General features: G+C 36.4%; 1 protein-coding gene across 1 annotated transcript in view; it reads right to left on the bottom strand.

The window, feature by feature from the left end:
* Positions 1–17,225, bottom strand: part of GABRG3 (gamma-aminobutyric acid type A receptor subunit gamma3) — an 823,115-nt gene that overhangs the window by 119,049 nt on the left and 686,841 nt on the right. Inside the window, exon 6 of the mRNA XM_040257137.1 lies at positions 4,035–4,172. Within this exon, the coding sequence (XP_040113071.1) occupies positions 4,035–4,172 (138 nt within the window). The remainder of the gene's footprint in view (positions 1–4,034; positions 4,173–17,225) is intronic.

The raw sequence follows: 17,225 nt of genomic DNA on the forward strand, positions 1-17,225 counted from the left end.
ATACTCTGCATGAACAGGTAAGCAAATATGTTGGATGTTCTCTGATTGCTTTAGCATTTTAGGGAGAATTAGTGGCAAGATCATCAGTGGAAAATCAGGAAGAAGGTAGAGATATCAGAGGTTGAAACCAAGAGCAAAATAGGAACTAGCCATCTAGGAGTGCAGGAGAATAAATAGACTAGAGTTTGCACTTTAATTAAAGTGATATTACCCCTAAGGGAGGAAAATTTTGCTTTTGGTGGGAGACGAAAAATCTTGGATATTACCATATGTAGGAGAAGGCAATGACAACCCACTCCAGTACTCTTGCATGGAAAATCCCATGGACGGAAGAGCCTGGTAGGCGGCAGTCCATAGCGTCGTGAAGAGTTGGACACGACTGAGCGACTTCACTTTCACTTTTCACTTTCATGTGTTGGAGAAGCAAATGGCAACCCACTCCAGTGTTCTTGCCTGGAGAATCCCAGGGACGGGGAAGCCTGGTGGGCTGCCATCTATGGGGTCTCACAGAGTCGGACACGACTGAAGCAACTTAGCAGCAGCAGCAGCAGCAGCAGCCCTCTAAAAGGCCATGGAACATGAAAAGCTATGTCAGAATATCTGTAGTATTAATATCCCAAGGGATATAATAATGAAAAAATAGTTAAAAATATACAATGAATAAAGTATAATGAGTAAAGGTTGAAAAACTTTGGACTAGCAAAATACAATATGATTACCTTAAGGCTCACTTGAAATTCATGGCCAAGGACTTAAACTGAGATAAGTCATGGAAGTGGTGTGTTTCTATGTACCTATTTTTTGCCCCATAATGCTGTTTGGGCCCAAGTATAGAGTGGGCAGAGGGCTGGATTTAACTAGAGTTGTGTTTCATGCAAGAGAAAGGGGAAAGAGAACTGAAGGACTGTGCAAAAGAGGGACCATAAATGACTGATCAAGGACCTTCCAGCAGGAAATAAGACTTAGGACATTCTGAGCTATTGCAGACAGGCATGGGAGGAAGTGGTGCCTCTCTGGAGCCCACTCACTCTTATCTTCAAACAGCTTCTGATTTGTTGAAGAAAAGTGAGTTTGATTTTTTAATGTAAATTTACTTATTTATAATACACTTTTTGCTTATTTTCTAAAGGATACACAGTGAAAATATTTAACATGACATGAAGCTTCATATATAAACAGGGACGATAACTAAGAAGAACAGATGGAGAACATTCTTCTATCATGCCAATACATTCATTGACTTTATGGGAAGACTCTGTTTGCCATGAGTGAGTAAAAGAATTTTGGGGAGATACTAATTTTCTATTCATAAAAAAGTACTAATTTTTTCTGTCTTCCAAGCAATTGAGTTCAATATAATGTCTATTTGTAATGTTGATACACAAATTCCTAATTTATTCATAAACCTGTCATGTCTAGCATGTTTTTCTAGTAAAAGTGAAAGCTCCTATCTGTCATGAATGTTTTTCATACTTTTTCTTTTACCCACAGTTCAGTTCAGTTCAGTCGCTCAGTCATGTCCGACTCTTTGCGACCCCATGAATTGCAGCACACCAGGCCTCCCTGTTGATCACTAACTCCCGGAGTTCACTCAAACTCACGTCCGTTGAGTCAGTGATGCCATCCAGCCATCTCATCCTCTGTCGTCCCCTTCTCCTCCTGCCCTTAATCCCTCCCAGCATCAAGAGTCTTTTCCAATGAATCAACTCTTCACATGAGGTGGCCAAAGTACTGCAGTTTTAGCTTTAGCATCATTCCTTCCAAAGAACACCCAGGGCTGATCTCCTTTATAATGGACTGGTTGGATCTCTTTGTAGCCAAGGGACTCTCAAGAGTCTTCTCTAACACTACAGTTCAAAAGCATCAGTTCTTTGGCACTCAGCTTTTTTCACAGTCCAACTCTCACATCCATAAGTGTTTCGAGAGGGCATTAGAGGGCAGACACACTGAAACCATAATCACAGAAAACTAGCCAATCTGATCACATTGACCACATCCTTGTCTAACTCAGTTAAATTAAGCCATGCCATGTGGGGCCACCCAAGATGGACAGGTCATGGTGGAGAGGACTGATAGAATGTGGTCCATGGGAGAAGGGAACGGCAAACCACTTCAGTATTCTTGCCTTGAGAACCCCATGAGCAGTAAGAACAGGAAAAATGTTAGGATACTGAAAAAAAGGAACTCCCCAGGTTGGTAGGTGCCTAATTTGCTACTGGAGATCAGTGGAGAAATAACTCCAGAAAGAATGAAGGGAAGGAGCCAAAGCAAAAACAATACCCAGTAGCGGATGTGACTGGTGATAGAAGCAAGGTCCGATGCTATAAAGAGCAATATTGCATAATGTTAGGTCCATGAATTAAGGCATATTGGAAGTGCTCAAACAGGAGATGGCAAGAGAAAATGTCGACATTCTAGAAATCAGCGAACTAAAATGGACTGGAATGGGTGAATTTAACTCAGATGACCATTATATCTACTCCTGCGGGCAGGAATCCCTTAGAAGAAATGGAGTAGCCATCATGGTCAACAAAAGAGTCCAAAATGCAGTACTTGGATGCAATCTCAAAAACAACAGAATGATCTCTGTTCATTACCAAGGCAAACCATTCAATATCATGGTAATCCAAATCTATACCCCAACCAGTAACGCTGAAGAAGCTGAAGTTGAACAGTTCTATGAAGACCTACAAGACCTTTTAGAACTAACACCCAAAAAGATGTCCTTTTCATTATAGGGGACTGGAATGCAAAAGTAGGAAGTCAAGAAACACCTGGAGTAACAGGCAAATTTGTCCTTGGAATACAGAATGAAGCAGGGCAAAGACTAATAGAGTTTTGCCAAGAGAACACACTGGTCATAGCGAACACCCTCTTCCAACAACACAAGAGAAGACTCTACACATGGAAATCACCAGATGGTCAACACCAAAATCAGATTGATTATATTCTTTGCAGCCAAAGATGGAGAAGCTAGGTCCAGTCAGCAAAAACAAGACCGGGAGCTGACTGTGGCTCAGATCATGAACTCCTTATTGCCAAATTCAGACTGAAATTGAAGAAAGTAGGGAAAACCACTAGACCATTCAGGTATGACCTAAATCAAATCCCTTATGATTACACAATGGAAGCAAAAAATAGATTTAAAGGACTAGATCTGATAGAGTGCCTGATGAACTAGAGATATTTACTACTATTAAAATTTATATCTTAATCTAGTCATATGAAACAAATTATTATGGAGTTTTAAAAGCCAATAAATTATTTATATTAGCAAATAACTAGATCAGAAGAAAAACTGACTTGAAACCAATCTACTCCCCAAATCCTGTTAGAAAAAAATGAATTGCAAAATAGTGAACCATAGATTCTTATTTGAGAATTACCAGAATACAAAAAAAAAAAAAAAATCCATAAAACAAAAAAGTGTATTTAAAGACATTAATAGGTGAAGCATCTCTTTCATCTAAATACATGTTATAATATGCATATAATGTTCACTTAAAGCCAAATTGGTGGATAATTATTGGGCTCAATATATTGAAAAAGAGACAAAGTTCAAAGGAAAGGAAGAAGCTAGAAACTGAAACTCAAAGGATATTTCACATCAGCTTTTTATTTTGTGTATTATCTATAGTATCTCATGTTTGTCATGTATGTGGAAAGTTGTAGAACTCTTACCATTAGTGAAATTGGCTTATATAAATCTGGTTAGTGATGAGAGGATTTATAGACATAATGAAGTGATGAGAGGATTTATAGACACAATGCCAGCATGGTCTCAATTTAAAAGTGTAAGGCAATTCTAATCACCCTTTCCCCGTCACAATTAAAACACTGAACATTTTTGACTTTAGATCAGCTGTCTTGCCTCAAATATTACTTAGGAATCATGGCTGCCTGAGTATAATTAGCTAAAACGCACATGGGAAGGAATCCTACATGAAAGATACGCCTTAGGCATCAAGGAAAAAGTCAGAGGGTTTTTTTTTTTTTTTTTTTTTAGAATTACACTTCTTTAAGTTATCTCTTACCTGCTGATGTTTGCACAGTTTCCGTGGTGTTTCTGAGGCCCATGAAGTCAAACTGATAAAGCCGCCAGGATTTCTGATCAGCTGCCTCAACCGAGTTTTTTCTCCATCTATAAATCATTTCTTCTTTGGGGTAGCCATCTAAAAATGCAAAACAAATATTAACGCTTGAAGACATAGGATTGTAACACATTAAAGTCAAAATTATAATTCTGATCATTTTAGTCCATATTTAATCATCAACTTCTCCTCATATGCATAGAAACTCCAAAAATGAATGGGAAATGGCTACTGAACCCAGAAGATTTTTGCTGCAGATGTTCATAACCAACAAAAGGTGAACAGCCACAAGCCGTGTCTGTGTGAGCACAGAATATATCTCTCAATGTGGAGGCCTTGGTTGTAGTTGACATTCAAATTATAGACCTGATCTAACTGCCCGGCTCACTCTCACCAGACCTTCTAAACTTTTCCAGAGCTGAGTCTGTCCAGATCTCAGGAAAGACAAATTTACTTTTTTATTATAAACTTTATTATATAGATAGCTTTTATTATTTATTACCTATTTATATTTATTATTATTATTATTGAAGAGTAGTTGATGTACAATGTTCTGTAATTTGTTGCTGTTGTTCAGTGGCCAAGTCGTGCCTAGCTGTTTGCGACCCCATGGACTGCAGCATGCCAAGCTTCCCTGTCCATCACCAGCTCCCAGAGCTTGCTCAAACTCATGTCCATCAAGTCGGTGATGCCATTCAACCATTTCATCCTCTGTCAAACCTTTCTCCTCCTGCTTTCAGTCTTTCCCAGCATCAGGGTCTTTTCCAAGGAGTCAGTTTTTCACATCAGGTGGACAAATTATTGGAGTTTCAGCTTCAGCATCAGTCCTTCCAATGAATATTCAGGACTGATTTCCTTTAGGATGGGCTGGTTGGATCTTGCAGTCCAAGGGACTCTCGAGAGTCTTCTCCAACACCACAGTTCAAAAGCATCAATTCTTTGGCACTCAGCTGTCTTTAGAGTCCAACTCTCACATCAATACATGACTATTGGAAAAACCATACCTTTGACTAGATAGACATTTGTTGGCTACTAATGTCTCTGCTTTTTAATATGCTGTCTCGGTTGGTCATAGCTTTTCTTCCAAGGAGCAAGCGTCTTTTAATTTCGTGGCTGCAGTGACCTTGCTTTTGCTCCTCTTGCGCCAAATGCATTAATTTTCTCACTGTTGAGAATAATGCTTGCCACGGATTTGTTGTATATGGCCTTTATTATATTGAAGTATGTTCCTTCTATGCCTACTTTCTGGAGAGTCTTTATCATTAACCAGTGTTGAATTTTGTTAAAAGCTTTCTCTGCATCTGTTGAGAAGATCATATTTTTTTTTTTTTTTGTCTTTCAGCTTGTTAATATGGTCTATCACATTGGTTGATTTACATATACTGAAGAGTTCTTGCATCACTGGGATAACACCCATTTGATCTTGATGTATGATCCTTTTAATGTATTGTTGGATTCTGTTTGGTAGAATTTTGTTGAGTATGTTTGCATCTATGTTTATCAGTGATATTGGCCTGTAATTTTCTTTATTGTGATATCTTTATCTGGTTTTGGTATCAGGGTAATAGTAGACTCATAGAATGGGATTGAGAGTTTCCCATCTTCTGCAATTTTCTGGAAGAGTTTGAGCAGGATAGGTGTTAACTCATCTCTAACTTTTAGAAGAATTCGCCTGTGATGTTAGCTAGCATTGGGCTTTTGTTTGTTGGAAGATTTTTTTTTTAAATTACAGCTCTGATTTCTGTGCTTGTGATTAACTTGCTGAGTTCAGTTGCTCAGTTGTGTCTGACTCTTTGCAACCCCATGGACTGCAACATGCCAGGCTTCCCTGTCCAACACCAACTCCTGAAGCATACTCAAACTCATGTCCATCGAGTTGGTGATGCCATCTAAGCATCTCATCCTCTGTCATCCCCTTCTCCTCCTTCCTTCAATCTTCCCCAGCATCAGGGTCTTTTCCAATGAGTCAGTTATTTACATGAGGTTGCAAAAGTATTGGAGCTCCAGCTTCAGCATTGGTCCTTCCAATGAATATTCAGAACTGATTTCCTTTAGGATTGACAAGTTTGATCTCCTTGCAGTCCAAGGAACACTGAAGAGTCTCCTCCAACACCACCACAGTTCAAAAGCATCAGTTCTTCAGTGCTCAGCTTTCCTTATGGTTCAACTCTCACATCCATACATGACTACTGGAAAAACCATAGCTTTGACTAGATAGACATTTGTCACAAAGTACTGTCTCTGCTTTTTATTATCCTGTCTAGACTGGTCATAGCTTTATTCCAAGGAGCATGCATCTTTTAATTTAGTGGCTACAGTCCCCATCTGCCGTGATTTTGGATCCCAAGAGAATAGTCTGTCACTGTTTCCATTGGTTCCCCATCTATTTGCCATGAAATGATGGGAATGGATGCCATGATCTTAGTTTTTTTAAATGTTGAGTTTTAAGCCACCTTTTTCACTCTCCTCTTTCACTTTAATCAGGAGGCTCTTAAGTTTCTGTTCACTTTCTGCCATAAGGGTGGTGTCGCCTGCATATCTGAGGTTATTGATATTTCTCCCAGCAATCTTGATTACAGCTTGTGCTTCATCCAGCCCGGCATTTTGCATAATGTACTCTGCATATATGTTAAATAAGCAGGATAATAATATACAGACTTCAGTCACTCAGTTGTGTCTGACTCTTTGCGACCCCATGGACTGCAAAAACAAAACAAAACAAAACAAAACAAAACAAAACAAAAAACAACTTTTTTGTAGAATTCTTCTGTTTACTTTTGCCATCTCTTCTTAATATCTTCTGCTTCTGTTAGGTCCATACCATTTCTGTCCTTTTTTGTGCCTGTCTTTGCATGAAATGTTCCCTTGGTATCTCTAATTTTCTGAAGAGATCTCTAGTCTTTCCCATTCTACTGTTTTCCTCTATTTCTTTGTGTTGATCACTGAGGAAGGCTTTCTTATCTCTCCTTGCTATTCTTTGGAACTCTGCATTCAAATAGGTATACCTTTCCTTTTCTCTTTTGCTTTTCACTCCTGTTATCTCAGCTATTTGTAAGGCCTCCTCAGGCAACCATTTTGCCCTTTTGCATTTTTCCCTTGGGGATAGTCTTAATCACTGCCTTCTGTACAATGTCACACATCTCTGTCCATAGCTCTTCAGGCACTATATTAGATCTAATCCTTGGAATCTATTTGTCACTTCCAGTGTATAATCGTAAGGGATTTGACTTAGCTCATACCTGTATGGTCCAGTGGTTTTCCTTACTTTCTTCAATGTAAGTCTGAATTTGGCAATAAGGAGTTCGTGATCTGAGCCACAGTCAGTTCCTGTTCTTCTTTTTGCTGACTGTATAGAACTTCTCCATCTTCAGCTGCAAATAATCTAATCAATCTGATTTTGGTATTATCCATCTGGTGATGCCATGTGTAGAGTCATCTTTTGTGTTGTTGGAAGAGGGTGTTTGCTATGACCAGAGTGTTTTCTTGGCAAAACACTGTTGGCCTTTGCCCTGCTTCATTTTGTACTCCAAGGCCAAACTTGCCTGTTACTCCAGGTATCTCTTGACTTCCTACTTTTGCATTCCAGTCCCCTATGATGAAAAGGACATCTCTTTGGGGTATTAGTTCTAGGAGGTCTTGTAGGTTTTCATGGAACCATTCAACTTCAGCTTCTTTGGCAATATTGTTTGATGCATAGACTTGGATAACTCTGATATTGAATGGTTTGTCTTGGAAATGAACAGAGATCATTTTGTCACTTTGGTCAATGCACCCAAGTACTGCATTTTGGACTCTTTTGTTGACTGTGAAGGTTATTCCATTTCTTCTAAGGGATTCTTGTCTACAGTAGTAGATATAATGGTCATCTGAATTAAATTTGCCGGTTCCAGTCCTTTTTAGTTCACTGATTCCTAAATAGTCAGTGTTCAATCTTGTCATCTCCTGTTTGACCACTTCCAATTTACCTTGATTCATGGACCTAACATTCCTGGTTTCTATGCAATATTGTTCTTTACAGCATCGGACTTTACTTCCCTCAACAGTCACATCCACAGCTAGGTGCTGTTTTGGCTTTGACTCCATCTCTTCATTCTTTTTGAAGTTACTTCTCCACTCTTCTCCAGTAACATATTGGGCACCTACCAACCTAGTAAGTTCATCTTTCAGTTTCATACTTTTCTGCCTTTTCACACTGTTCATGGTGCTCTGAGAGCAAGGATGCTGAAGTGGTTTGCCATTCCCTTTTCCAGTGGACCACGTTTTGTCAAAACTCTCCACTTTGACCCATCCATCTTGGGTGGCCCTATGTGGCATGGCTCATAGTTTCTTTGAGTTAGACAAGGCTGTGGTCCATGTGATCAGTTTGATTAGTTTTCTGTGATTGTGGTTTTCATTCTGTCTGCTCTCTGATGGATAAGGATAAGAGGCTTATGGAAGCTTCCTGATGGGAGAGACTGACTTTGGGACAAACTGGGTCTTGTTTTGATGGGTGTAGCCATGATCAGTAAATCTTTAATCCAATTTTGTGTTCCCTCCCCTTTTTTTGGCCTGAAGCCAAACTATGGTAGGGATACTGAAGCTAATGGTGACCTCCTTCATAAGGACTTGTTCAGGCACCCTTGTATTCAGTGCCTCTGACCCTGCAGCAGGCCACTCTCTATCCATGCCTCCACCAGAGACTCCTGGACACTCATTGGCAAGCCTGGCTCAGTCTCTGTGGAGACACTGTTCCTTTCTTCTGGCTCCGGGTGCACACATGGTTTTGTTTGTGCCCTCCAAGAGCCTGTTTCACCAGTCCTGTGGAAGTTCTGTAATCAGATCCCCCTGGCCTCCAAGATCAAAGGGGTTTTCAGTCCCTTTTGAGTACCACCTACAAAATTTAAGTTTCACATGCTCATGTAAAATTTGAAAGTAATCTGTATTTTATGTTAGAGCTGTAAAAAGAAATTTGGAAAATACGACAGTTGTTACTATGCTAAACTGCTTCATTTTCAACAGTTCAGAGAACAACGTATGAACAAATGTACTCATTTTAAAAACTAATCACCCTAATGTGGGCCTGGAGAACAGAAAGAGACATGAATGAACTCACTGAGATGGGGAAAATGTAGATTCTCTATCTTGTTTTTGGTGATGGTTACATGTATGTTACAAATGTGAAAATGTTTGCATTTTATAGCACCTAAATTATGATCTCAAAAGAAATTCAACTGTCTTTTTAGGTCATGGACAGGGAAACAAGGCCCACTAACTTTCATCTTACCAGATATTTCTCAATATAGCTCTCATTTCATCTTTTATCATCTAGAATCAATGTCTTATACTAAACTGATGTTGACCAAAATGCAAAAAAAAAAAAAAAAAAAAAAAAAACATCTGATTTTAAAAAAATTTAATAATTAAGGGGGTTTTTTTTGTTATTTTTTTTTAAATTTTTTTATTTAAAATGAAATGAAAATTTTGTTTTAAGAGTTTTACAAATCTTTCAGAAGAATATTTTATTGATTTCTTTTGGAATTTCAAATCCATCATATATAAACAGTCAGTTTGGAAAATAAGATATAATCTAAAAGACAATTCCAAGATACAGACTTGGTTTGTGGAAAAGTTAACTTTGTTACCTTACTCTACACTCTTTAGCATTGTGCAACTTTGACTACATATAGCTACTATCTTCATCATGCCAGATTTCAAAATATTCCGTGAACTTATATAAACTTTAGGAAAGAATTTTGTAACATGAGCTTGTGAAATGTCAAACTAATTATAAAAAGAGCATATCCCCCAAATCCGAATAGGTATGTCTAGAACTTTACACTCTGTATGCCTGCCACTATTGAGACCTCTGAAATATTCATTTCTCTCTACTCTAAAAGTTTGGTTGAGTAATTTTGTATTTGAGCTTTACTATCCCAGAAATGTTCATGGCCATATACATATATACATGTATATATTTAAAGCTTTCTTAACAGCTTTTAAAAATATTTTCCAAAATCAGGGTTAAATACTGAATCAATTCTGTAAAATACTGCTGAAAATCCTCTTATGAAAATGCATACCAAGGAGTACAAGGCTGTTTTTTGTCACCCTGTTTATTTAACTTTACACAGAGGGCATCTTGAGAAATGCCAGGCTGAATGAGTTACAAACTGGAATCAAGTTTGCCTGGGGAAATATCAACAACCTCAGATACGCAGATGATACAATGGCAGAACATGAAGAGGAACTAAAGAACCTCATGATGAGGGTAAAGGAGAAGAGTTAATAAGAAGAGTTAAAAAAAAAAACCTAAGATTATGGCATCCAGTCCCATCACTTCAGCAAGTACATGGAGGAAAATGTGGAAACATTGACTGATTTCCTCTTCTTGGGTTCTAAAATCAATGTGGATGGTGACAGCAGCCTTGAAATTAGATGATTGCTTCTTGGCCGGAAAGCTATGACAAACATAGACAGTGTGTTAAAAAGCAAAGACATCACTTTGCCAACAAAGTTGCATATTGTCAAGGCTATGATCTTTCCAGTAGTCATGTACAAATGTGAGAGCTATACCATAAAGAAGGCAGAGTACCAAAGAATTGATGCCTTCAAACTCTAGTGCTGGAGAAGACGCTTGAGATTCCCTTGGACAGCAAGAAGATCAAACCAGACACTCCTCAAGGAAATCAACCTTGAATATTCATTGGAAGTACTGATGTCAAAGCTGAAACTCCAATAATTTGGCTACCTGATGCAAACACCCAACTCATTTCAAAAGACCTTTATGCTGGGAAAGATTGAAGGCAGAAGGAGAAAAGGGAAAAAGAGGATGAGATGATTGGATGGCATCACTGATTCAATGGGCATTAATTTGGGCAAACTCTGGGAGATGGTGTGGGACAGGGAAGACTGACGTGCTGAAGTTCAGGGGTCACAAATAATCAGACACAAGTTGGTGACTGAACAACAACAAATATTTTCTATAAGCATTTTTAATTATTTATATTGAAATTAACCATACTCTTCTGAAGATGCATGCATTAACTTGAAAGAAGAAAAGTAGTTGGAGTTTCAGAGGGCATGTGAATTTGGGAGGAAAATTTCAGTAATTTTCTTAGCCATTGAGTCCTCTTCCTATGCCTCTTCTTCCTGTTGATTACAACTACCACCACTTTCACTATCTTCTTCTTCTTTACCATAGTAATAATCACTATCACCACCACCATTAAAATCATCATCATCACCACCACCATCATCATCATATTGCTATCTGTAATGAGGCACCAGGCAATATTTCAAGACTTTCAATGTGGTAAGTCTCACAGCAATCCTAGTGGCATAGGTATTGCTGTCTCTGTCTTACAGATGAGAAAGTTGAAGCACAGAGATTCTGAGTCATGTACCTATGACAAAGCCAGAATAAAAACTTAGATTTTCTGACTTTAGGATCTCTATCTGCTCACTTATTGCACTACACTGTAGTTGGTATCATGGAGAACTACACATAGAGGTTCTTCTAAAATCCTTGGAAGGGCACCATAACTGTTTTTGAGTAATACTGAATGACTAGAGAAAGCCTCCCATTCCCAATTGTTTCCTCTCTGTTGGCATTTTTTCTTATATATTTGACATACTGAAATTGAAAATTTTATGGTATTAATCCCATTGGTCACTTCCATATTTATTTTGTATTTATGTTTAATCATTCCTTAAAGCATACCCAGATAAATACTTTCCAATTTTAAATATAATTATTTTATAGTTTTATTATATATTTCAATTAATAGTCATTTTGAAATTATTTTGGTCAAGGGTTTTCTACTTGATTGTCACGTTTCTAAGCAATCAGTGTGTGTGTGTGTGTGTGCGCGCGTGAGTGTGTGATGTTAATGTATACTACATGATGTCAACCTTTTTTTCCCTTTTCCTTTTCTTTTTATTGATTTTTTGTTGAGCTAGAATTAATGTAAAATAACTTATCTTCTTTCCACAGCTGTTTCATCTTTTCATCACCCTTTCAAATTTTAAAATACGTGTTTCACATAATTTTCAGGAGTTTGGTATTTAGTATTGTATTTAGAGAAATAAGGTAAAGATATCAACTATATCTTCCCAGAAACAAAAGTCTCCAATTCATAAGTGCTTTTAAAAGTGTATTATTTCATTTGAAAATATTTGAAAACTTTCCAGAGATATTTATGTTATTAAATTTTCCCTTATTTTTTATTGAGTTATAGTTGACTTACAATATTGTATTAATTTCAGGTGTACAACATTGTGACTCAAAATTTTTATAGATTATACTTAAAGTTATTGTATAATAATGGGTATGTTCTCTGTGCAGTACAATATAGCCTAGAATCTTATTTATTTTATATATAATAGTCTGTTTCTCTTAATCCCATATACCTATCTTGTCCCTCCTTCCCCACTCCCGTTGGTAACTACTACTTAGTTCTCAATATCTATGAGTCTAATTTTTGTTTTATAATTTCATTGCTTTATTGTTTAGATTTTACATGTAACTTATAACATACCATGTTTGTCTTTCTCTGACATACTTCACTAAGCATAATATTGTTGCAACTTGCAAAATTTCATTCTTTTGTATGACTAAAATTCCATTGTGTGTATGTATACATACATGTGTCTCTCCTTCTCCATTCATTTGTTCATGAAAACTTAGGTTACTTTCATATTTTGGCTATTGTGAATAAAGCTGTCACAAACATTAGGGTTCATGTGTATTTTTGGATTAGAGTTTTCATTATCTTTGAATATAGGCCCAGGAGTGGAAGAGCTGGATCATAGGAAACAATTTTTTAGCTTTTGAGTAAACGCCATAATCTTCTTTAAGTGGGTATACCAATTAATATTCTCACAAACAGTGTACAAGGGATTTTCTCCCCACACTAGCCAACATTTGATATGTGTCTTCTATTTAATGATAGTCATTCCGATGTGTATGAGGTTTCTTATTGCAGTTTTGATTTGCACGTCTCTGATGATTAACTATATTGAACATCTTCTCATGAGACTGTTGCCATCTCTATATAGCTTCTTTAGCATCTCTATATAGCATCTGTATAGCTTCTTTGGAAAAATGCTTATTTATGTCTACTGCTCTTTTTAAAAAATCACACTGTATGTTTTTTACATTGTACGAGCTATTTATATTTATGGATATTAATCCCTTATCTCCCAAGTCATATCACTTAAAACTAAGTTCTCCCATTCAGTAGACTGTCTTTTCATTTTGTTAATAGTTTCCTTTGCTGTAAAAATCTTTATAGTTTTATTAGTTCCAACTTGTTTATTTTTTCCTTTTGCTTCATTTGCCTTAGGGGATAGATTTTAAAAATATTGCTGCAATTTTTGTCAATAAGTATCCTGCCTGTGTTTTCTCCTAGGAGTTTTATGATTTCTCATCTTGCATTTGCATCTTTATTCCAGTTTGAGTTTATTTTTGTATGCGGTATGAGAAAATATTCTAACTTCATTTTTTCCATGTAGCTTTCCTGGTCTCCCAGCACTATTTATTGAAGAGACTGTCTTTTCCAAAATATACTATTGCTTCTTTTGTTATTGATTAATTGATAATAAGTGCATGCATGTATTTCTGGGCTCTCTATTCTCTTCTATTAATCTCTGTGTCAGTTTTTGTGCCAATACCATGCTGGTTTGATTACTGCAGCTTCATAATATAGTCTGAAGTCAGGGTCCATGATACTTCCAGCTCAATTCTAATTTCTCAAGAACGCTTTGGCTATCCAAGATCTTTTGCCTTTTCATACAAATTTCAAAATGATTTGTTCCAGTTCTGTGGAAAATGCTATTGGTATTTTGATAGGGATCACATTTAATCTGTAGATTACCTTGGATAGTATGGTCATATCAAATATTAATTCTTTTATTCATCAACAGAGTTCATTTTCCATCTTTTTTGTGTTATCTTCATTTTTTTTTTTTTTTTTTACTAATGTCTCATAATTTTTGGAGTGTGTGTGTGTGCTCAGTCACTTCAGTCATGTCCAGCTTTTTGTGACCTTCTGGACTATAGTCTGCCAGGCTCCTCTGTCCATGGGATTCTCCAGGTAAGAATACTGGAGTGGGTTGCCATTCCCTACTCCAGAGGATCTTCCCTATACAGAGATCAAACCCATGTCTCCTGCATTGCAGACAGATTCTTTATCCACTGAGCCACCTGGGAAGCCAAATTTTTAGAGTGAGGATCATTTACTTCTTTAGTTAGGTCAATTCCTAGGTATTTTAATCTTTCTGGTGCAATTGTCAATGGGATTTCTTTTCAAACTTCTCTTTCTGAGAGTTCATTGTTAATGTATAGAAATACAACAGATTTCTGCATATTAATTTTTTATCCTGCAACTTTACCAAATTCAGTGATAGTAGTAGTGCTTTGGTGCTGTATTTAGTGTTTCTGTGTATAATATCATGTTTCTGCAAACAGTGATAGTTTCTGCAAACAGTGATAGTTTTACTTCTTTCTTTTGCATTTTTGTGCCTTTTATTTCTTTTGCTTGTCTGATTGCTATGGCTAGAACTTCCAACAGCATATTGTATAAAAGTGGTGAGAGTAAGACTCTTTATCTTATTCCTGATCTTAGAGAAAATGCTTTCAGCTTTTCACTGTTGAATATCATATTTTAGCTGTGGGGCTATCATATATGGTTTTTATATGTTGAGGTACATTTCCTCCATACCTTTTAAATCATAAATTGATGTTGCATTTTGTCAAAAGTTTTCCTGCATTTATTGAGATGATCACTTGTTAATGTGGTGTATCACATTAATTGATTTGTTGATAATGAACCATCATTGCATCCCTGGGATAAATCTCATTTGATCATAGTGTAGGGTCCTTTAAATGTATTGCTGGATTTAGTTTGCTATTATTTTATTGAGGATTTTCACATCTATGTTCATCAGTGATAATGACCTATAATCTTTTTTTTTTTTCTTTGTATCATTGTCTGCTTTGGATTTCAGGGTGATACTGGCCTCATACGTTAAGTTTGTGAGCTGCCCTTCCTCTGCAAATTCTTGTAAGTTAATTCTTCTCTAAACATTTGATAATATTGTCCTGGAAATCCATGTGGCCCTGGACTTTTGTTTGTTGGGAGTTTTTAAATTACTGATTCAATCTCATTGACTGTTCTGTTCACACATTTTATTTCCTGTTGGTTCTTTCTTCAGAGATTGTAGATTGCTAAGAATTCGTTAATTTCTTCTAGGTTAGAGCATAGTTGTTTGGAATAGTCTCTTATGATCTTTGGTACTTCTGTGATGTTGGTTGTAACTTCTTTTTCATTTACGATTTTATTGATCTTGGCCGTTTTTTCTCTTGATGAGTCTGGCTAAGTGGTTTTTTTCCTCAGTCTTTTCAAAGAGCCAACACGTAGTTTCATTAATCTTTTCTATTTTTGTAGTTTCTATTTTTTAATTTTTATGATTTCATACTTTCACTGACTTGGGTTTTGCTTGTTCTTCTTTTTCTAGTTCCTTTACATTTTAGCTTAGGTTGTTTATTTGAGATTTTTCTCTTTTTTCCCCCTCAGGTAAGCTTGTATCACTATAAAATCCCCTCTTAGAATTGCTTTTGCTGCATCCCATAAGTTTTTGGTAGCTGTGGGTGTTTTTGTTTGCTTTGGTGTTTTTAAAATATATTCCATGATCCACTGGTTGCTTGGTACCATATTGTTCAGACTCCACATCTTTGTACATCTTTGTGTTTTTTTCAGGTTTTGTTTCTTATACTTGATTTCTAGTCTCATAGTAGCTTGAAAATATATGTATATTATAACAGGTATCATAACATTCAGAGTGACAAAAGTGGTGAAAAATAGACACTTTAACACTATCAATTCATATCAAATTATGGCATAAAATGTGGCACTATTTGTTGAAATAATAAGTGTTCATAAATTTTGACTTGTGAATTAATTTGACAGAAATATAGTACAAGCAAAAAATAATAATGATACGAATAGAATAAAAACAAAATAGACACACATATTTATTGTCATGCTATTTTTAAACAACCTGAATGGTGGAAGCTATTATGTTCCATTCAAAGTCTTGATTACTTCAGAGTCATTAAAAAGAAGTAGCATAAAATGTATTCCATTGGAAGGATGCCTGCAGCACTTTATAAAATGCAAGATCCAGGATGGTATGTTGAGTATGAATTTGTCTGAGCAAAACAACACACAACCTGTGCATGTGCCTATGTATGTATTTATGTTTTCCTGAGCAAACACAAATGTGTGGGACAAGTACAATGTGTACTCCCCACAGCTCAGCGTTAAGCAAGGTTCTGGATGGCATGAGGAATGCTGTAACGTTTTTCCTTTACTCAAGACAGTTTAAAAATTATTGAAGCATGCAAGTTATCACCAAAAAGTCACCCCAAAATACTGTTTTTGTTTGTGTTTGCCTAATATGGAAAAGTAGAAACTAAAAATAAGTCAAATGAAACAGTGCATTTGAGGAAATTGTGGGCAAATTATTATCAATGGTACTATTTTTTTAAATTTTTAAAGTTATGATAATATTATAATACGCAAATTTATCCAATAGTATTAATAGTATTCAAATACTCACAGTTATTCAATACTATTATAATACCTAAATTTGCTCAAATGTTAGTTCAGTTAGTAAGTTCAAATATTCTTGGATATAGCTGAAACTCCAGAGGTATGGTCACTGGGTAATCATAATAATAACACATGGTCTAATTCCACAGAATGGACCTACAGTCAGTGATTTTTGACTCCCTGTGATTCAGCCAGTCATAATTACATTTCTCTCACTCCCCATAAATTAGAAACAGCCGATTAGAAAAACTCTGGGGGGAAAAACTCAAAAATAACCATGAAATTGCAAAGGACTTTCCAAAGAGCAATATTCAAATTATCACCATGGCTTTTCAAACTTTACTATGCTAACTGTAATTTGTTTTCTAGTTTCTTTTTGGAGGATGACATCTTTCATTTGACAATACTTTTTGAAGGGCTTTTACCTTCCTTTTGGAAAGCTTCCACATTGTCACCTGCGTCACATGACATAATCTGTCCTTGTCTCACAGCTCACATGTGCTCACATTGATGTTCGAGGGACTCACAGCAGATACAAGGA

The sequence above is a fragment of the Oryx dammah genome, unplaced genomic scaffold (assembly GCF_014754425.2).
Source record: "Oryx dammah isolate SB20612 unplaced genomic scaffold, SCBI_Odam_1.1 HiC_scaffold_16, whole genome shotgun sequence".
NCBI lineage: Eukaryota > Metazoa > Chordata > Mammalia > Artiodactyla > Bovidae > Oryx > Oryx dammah.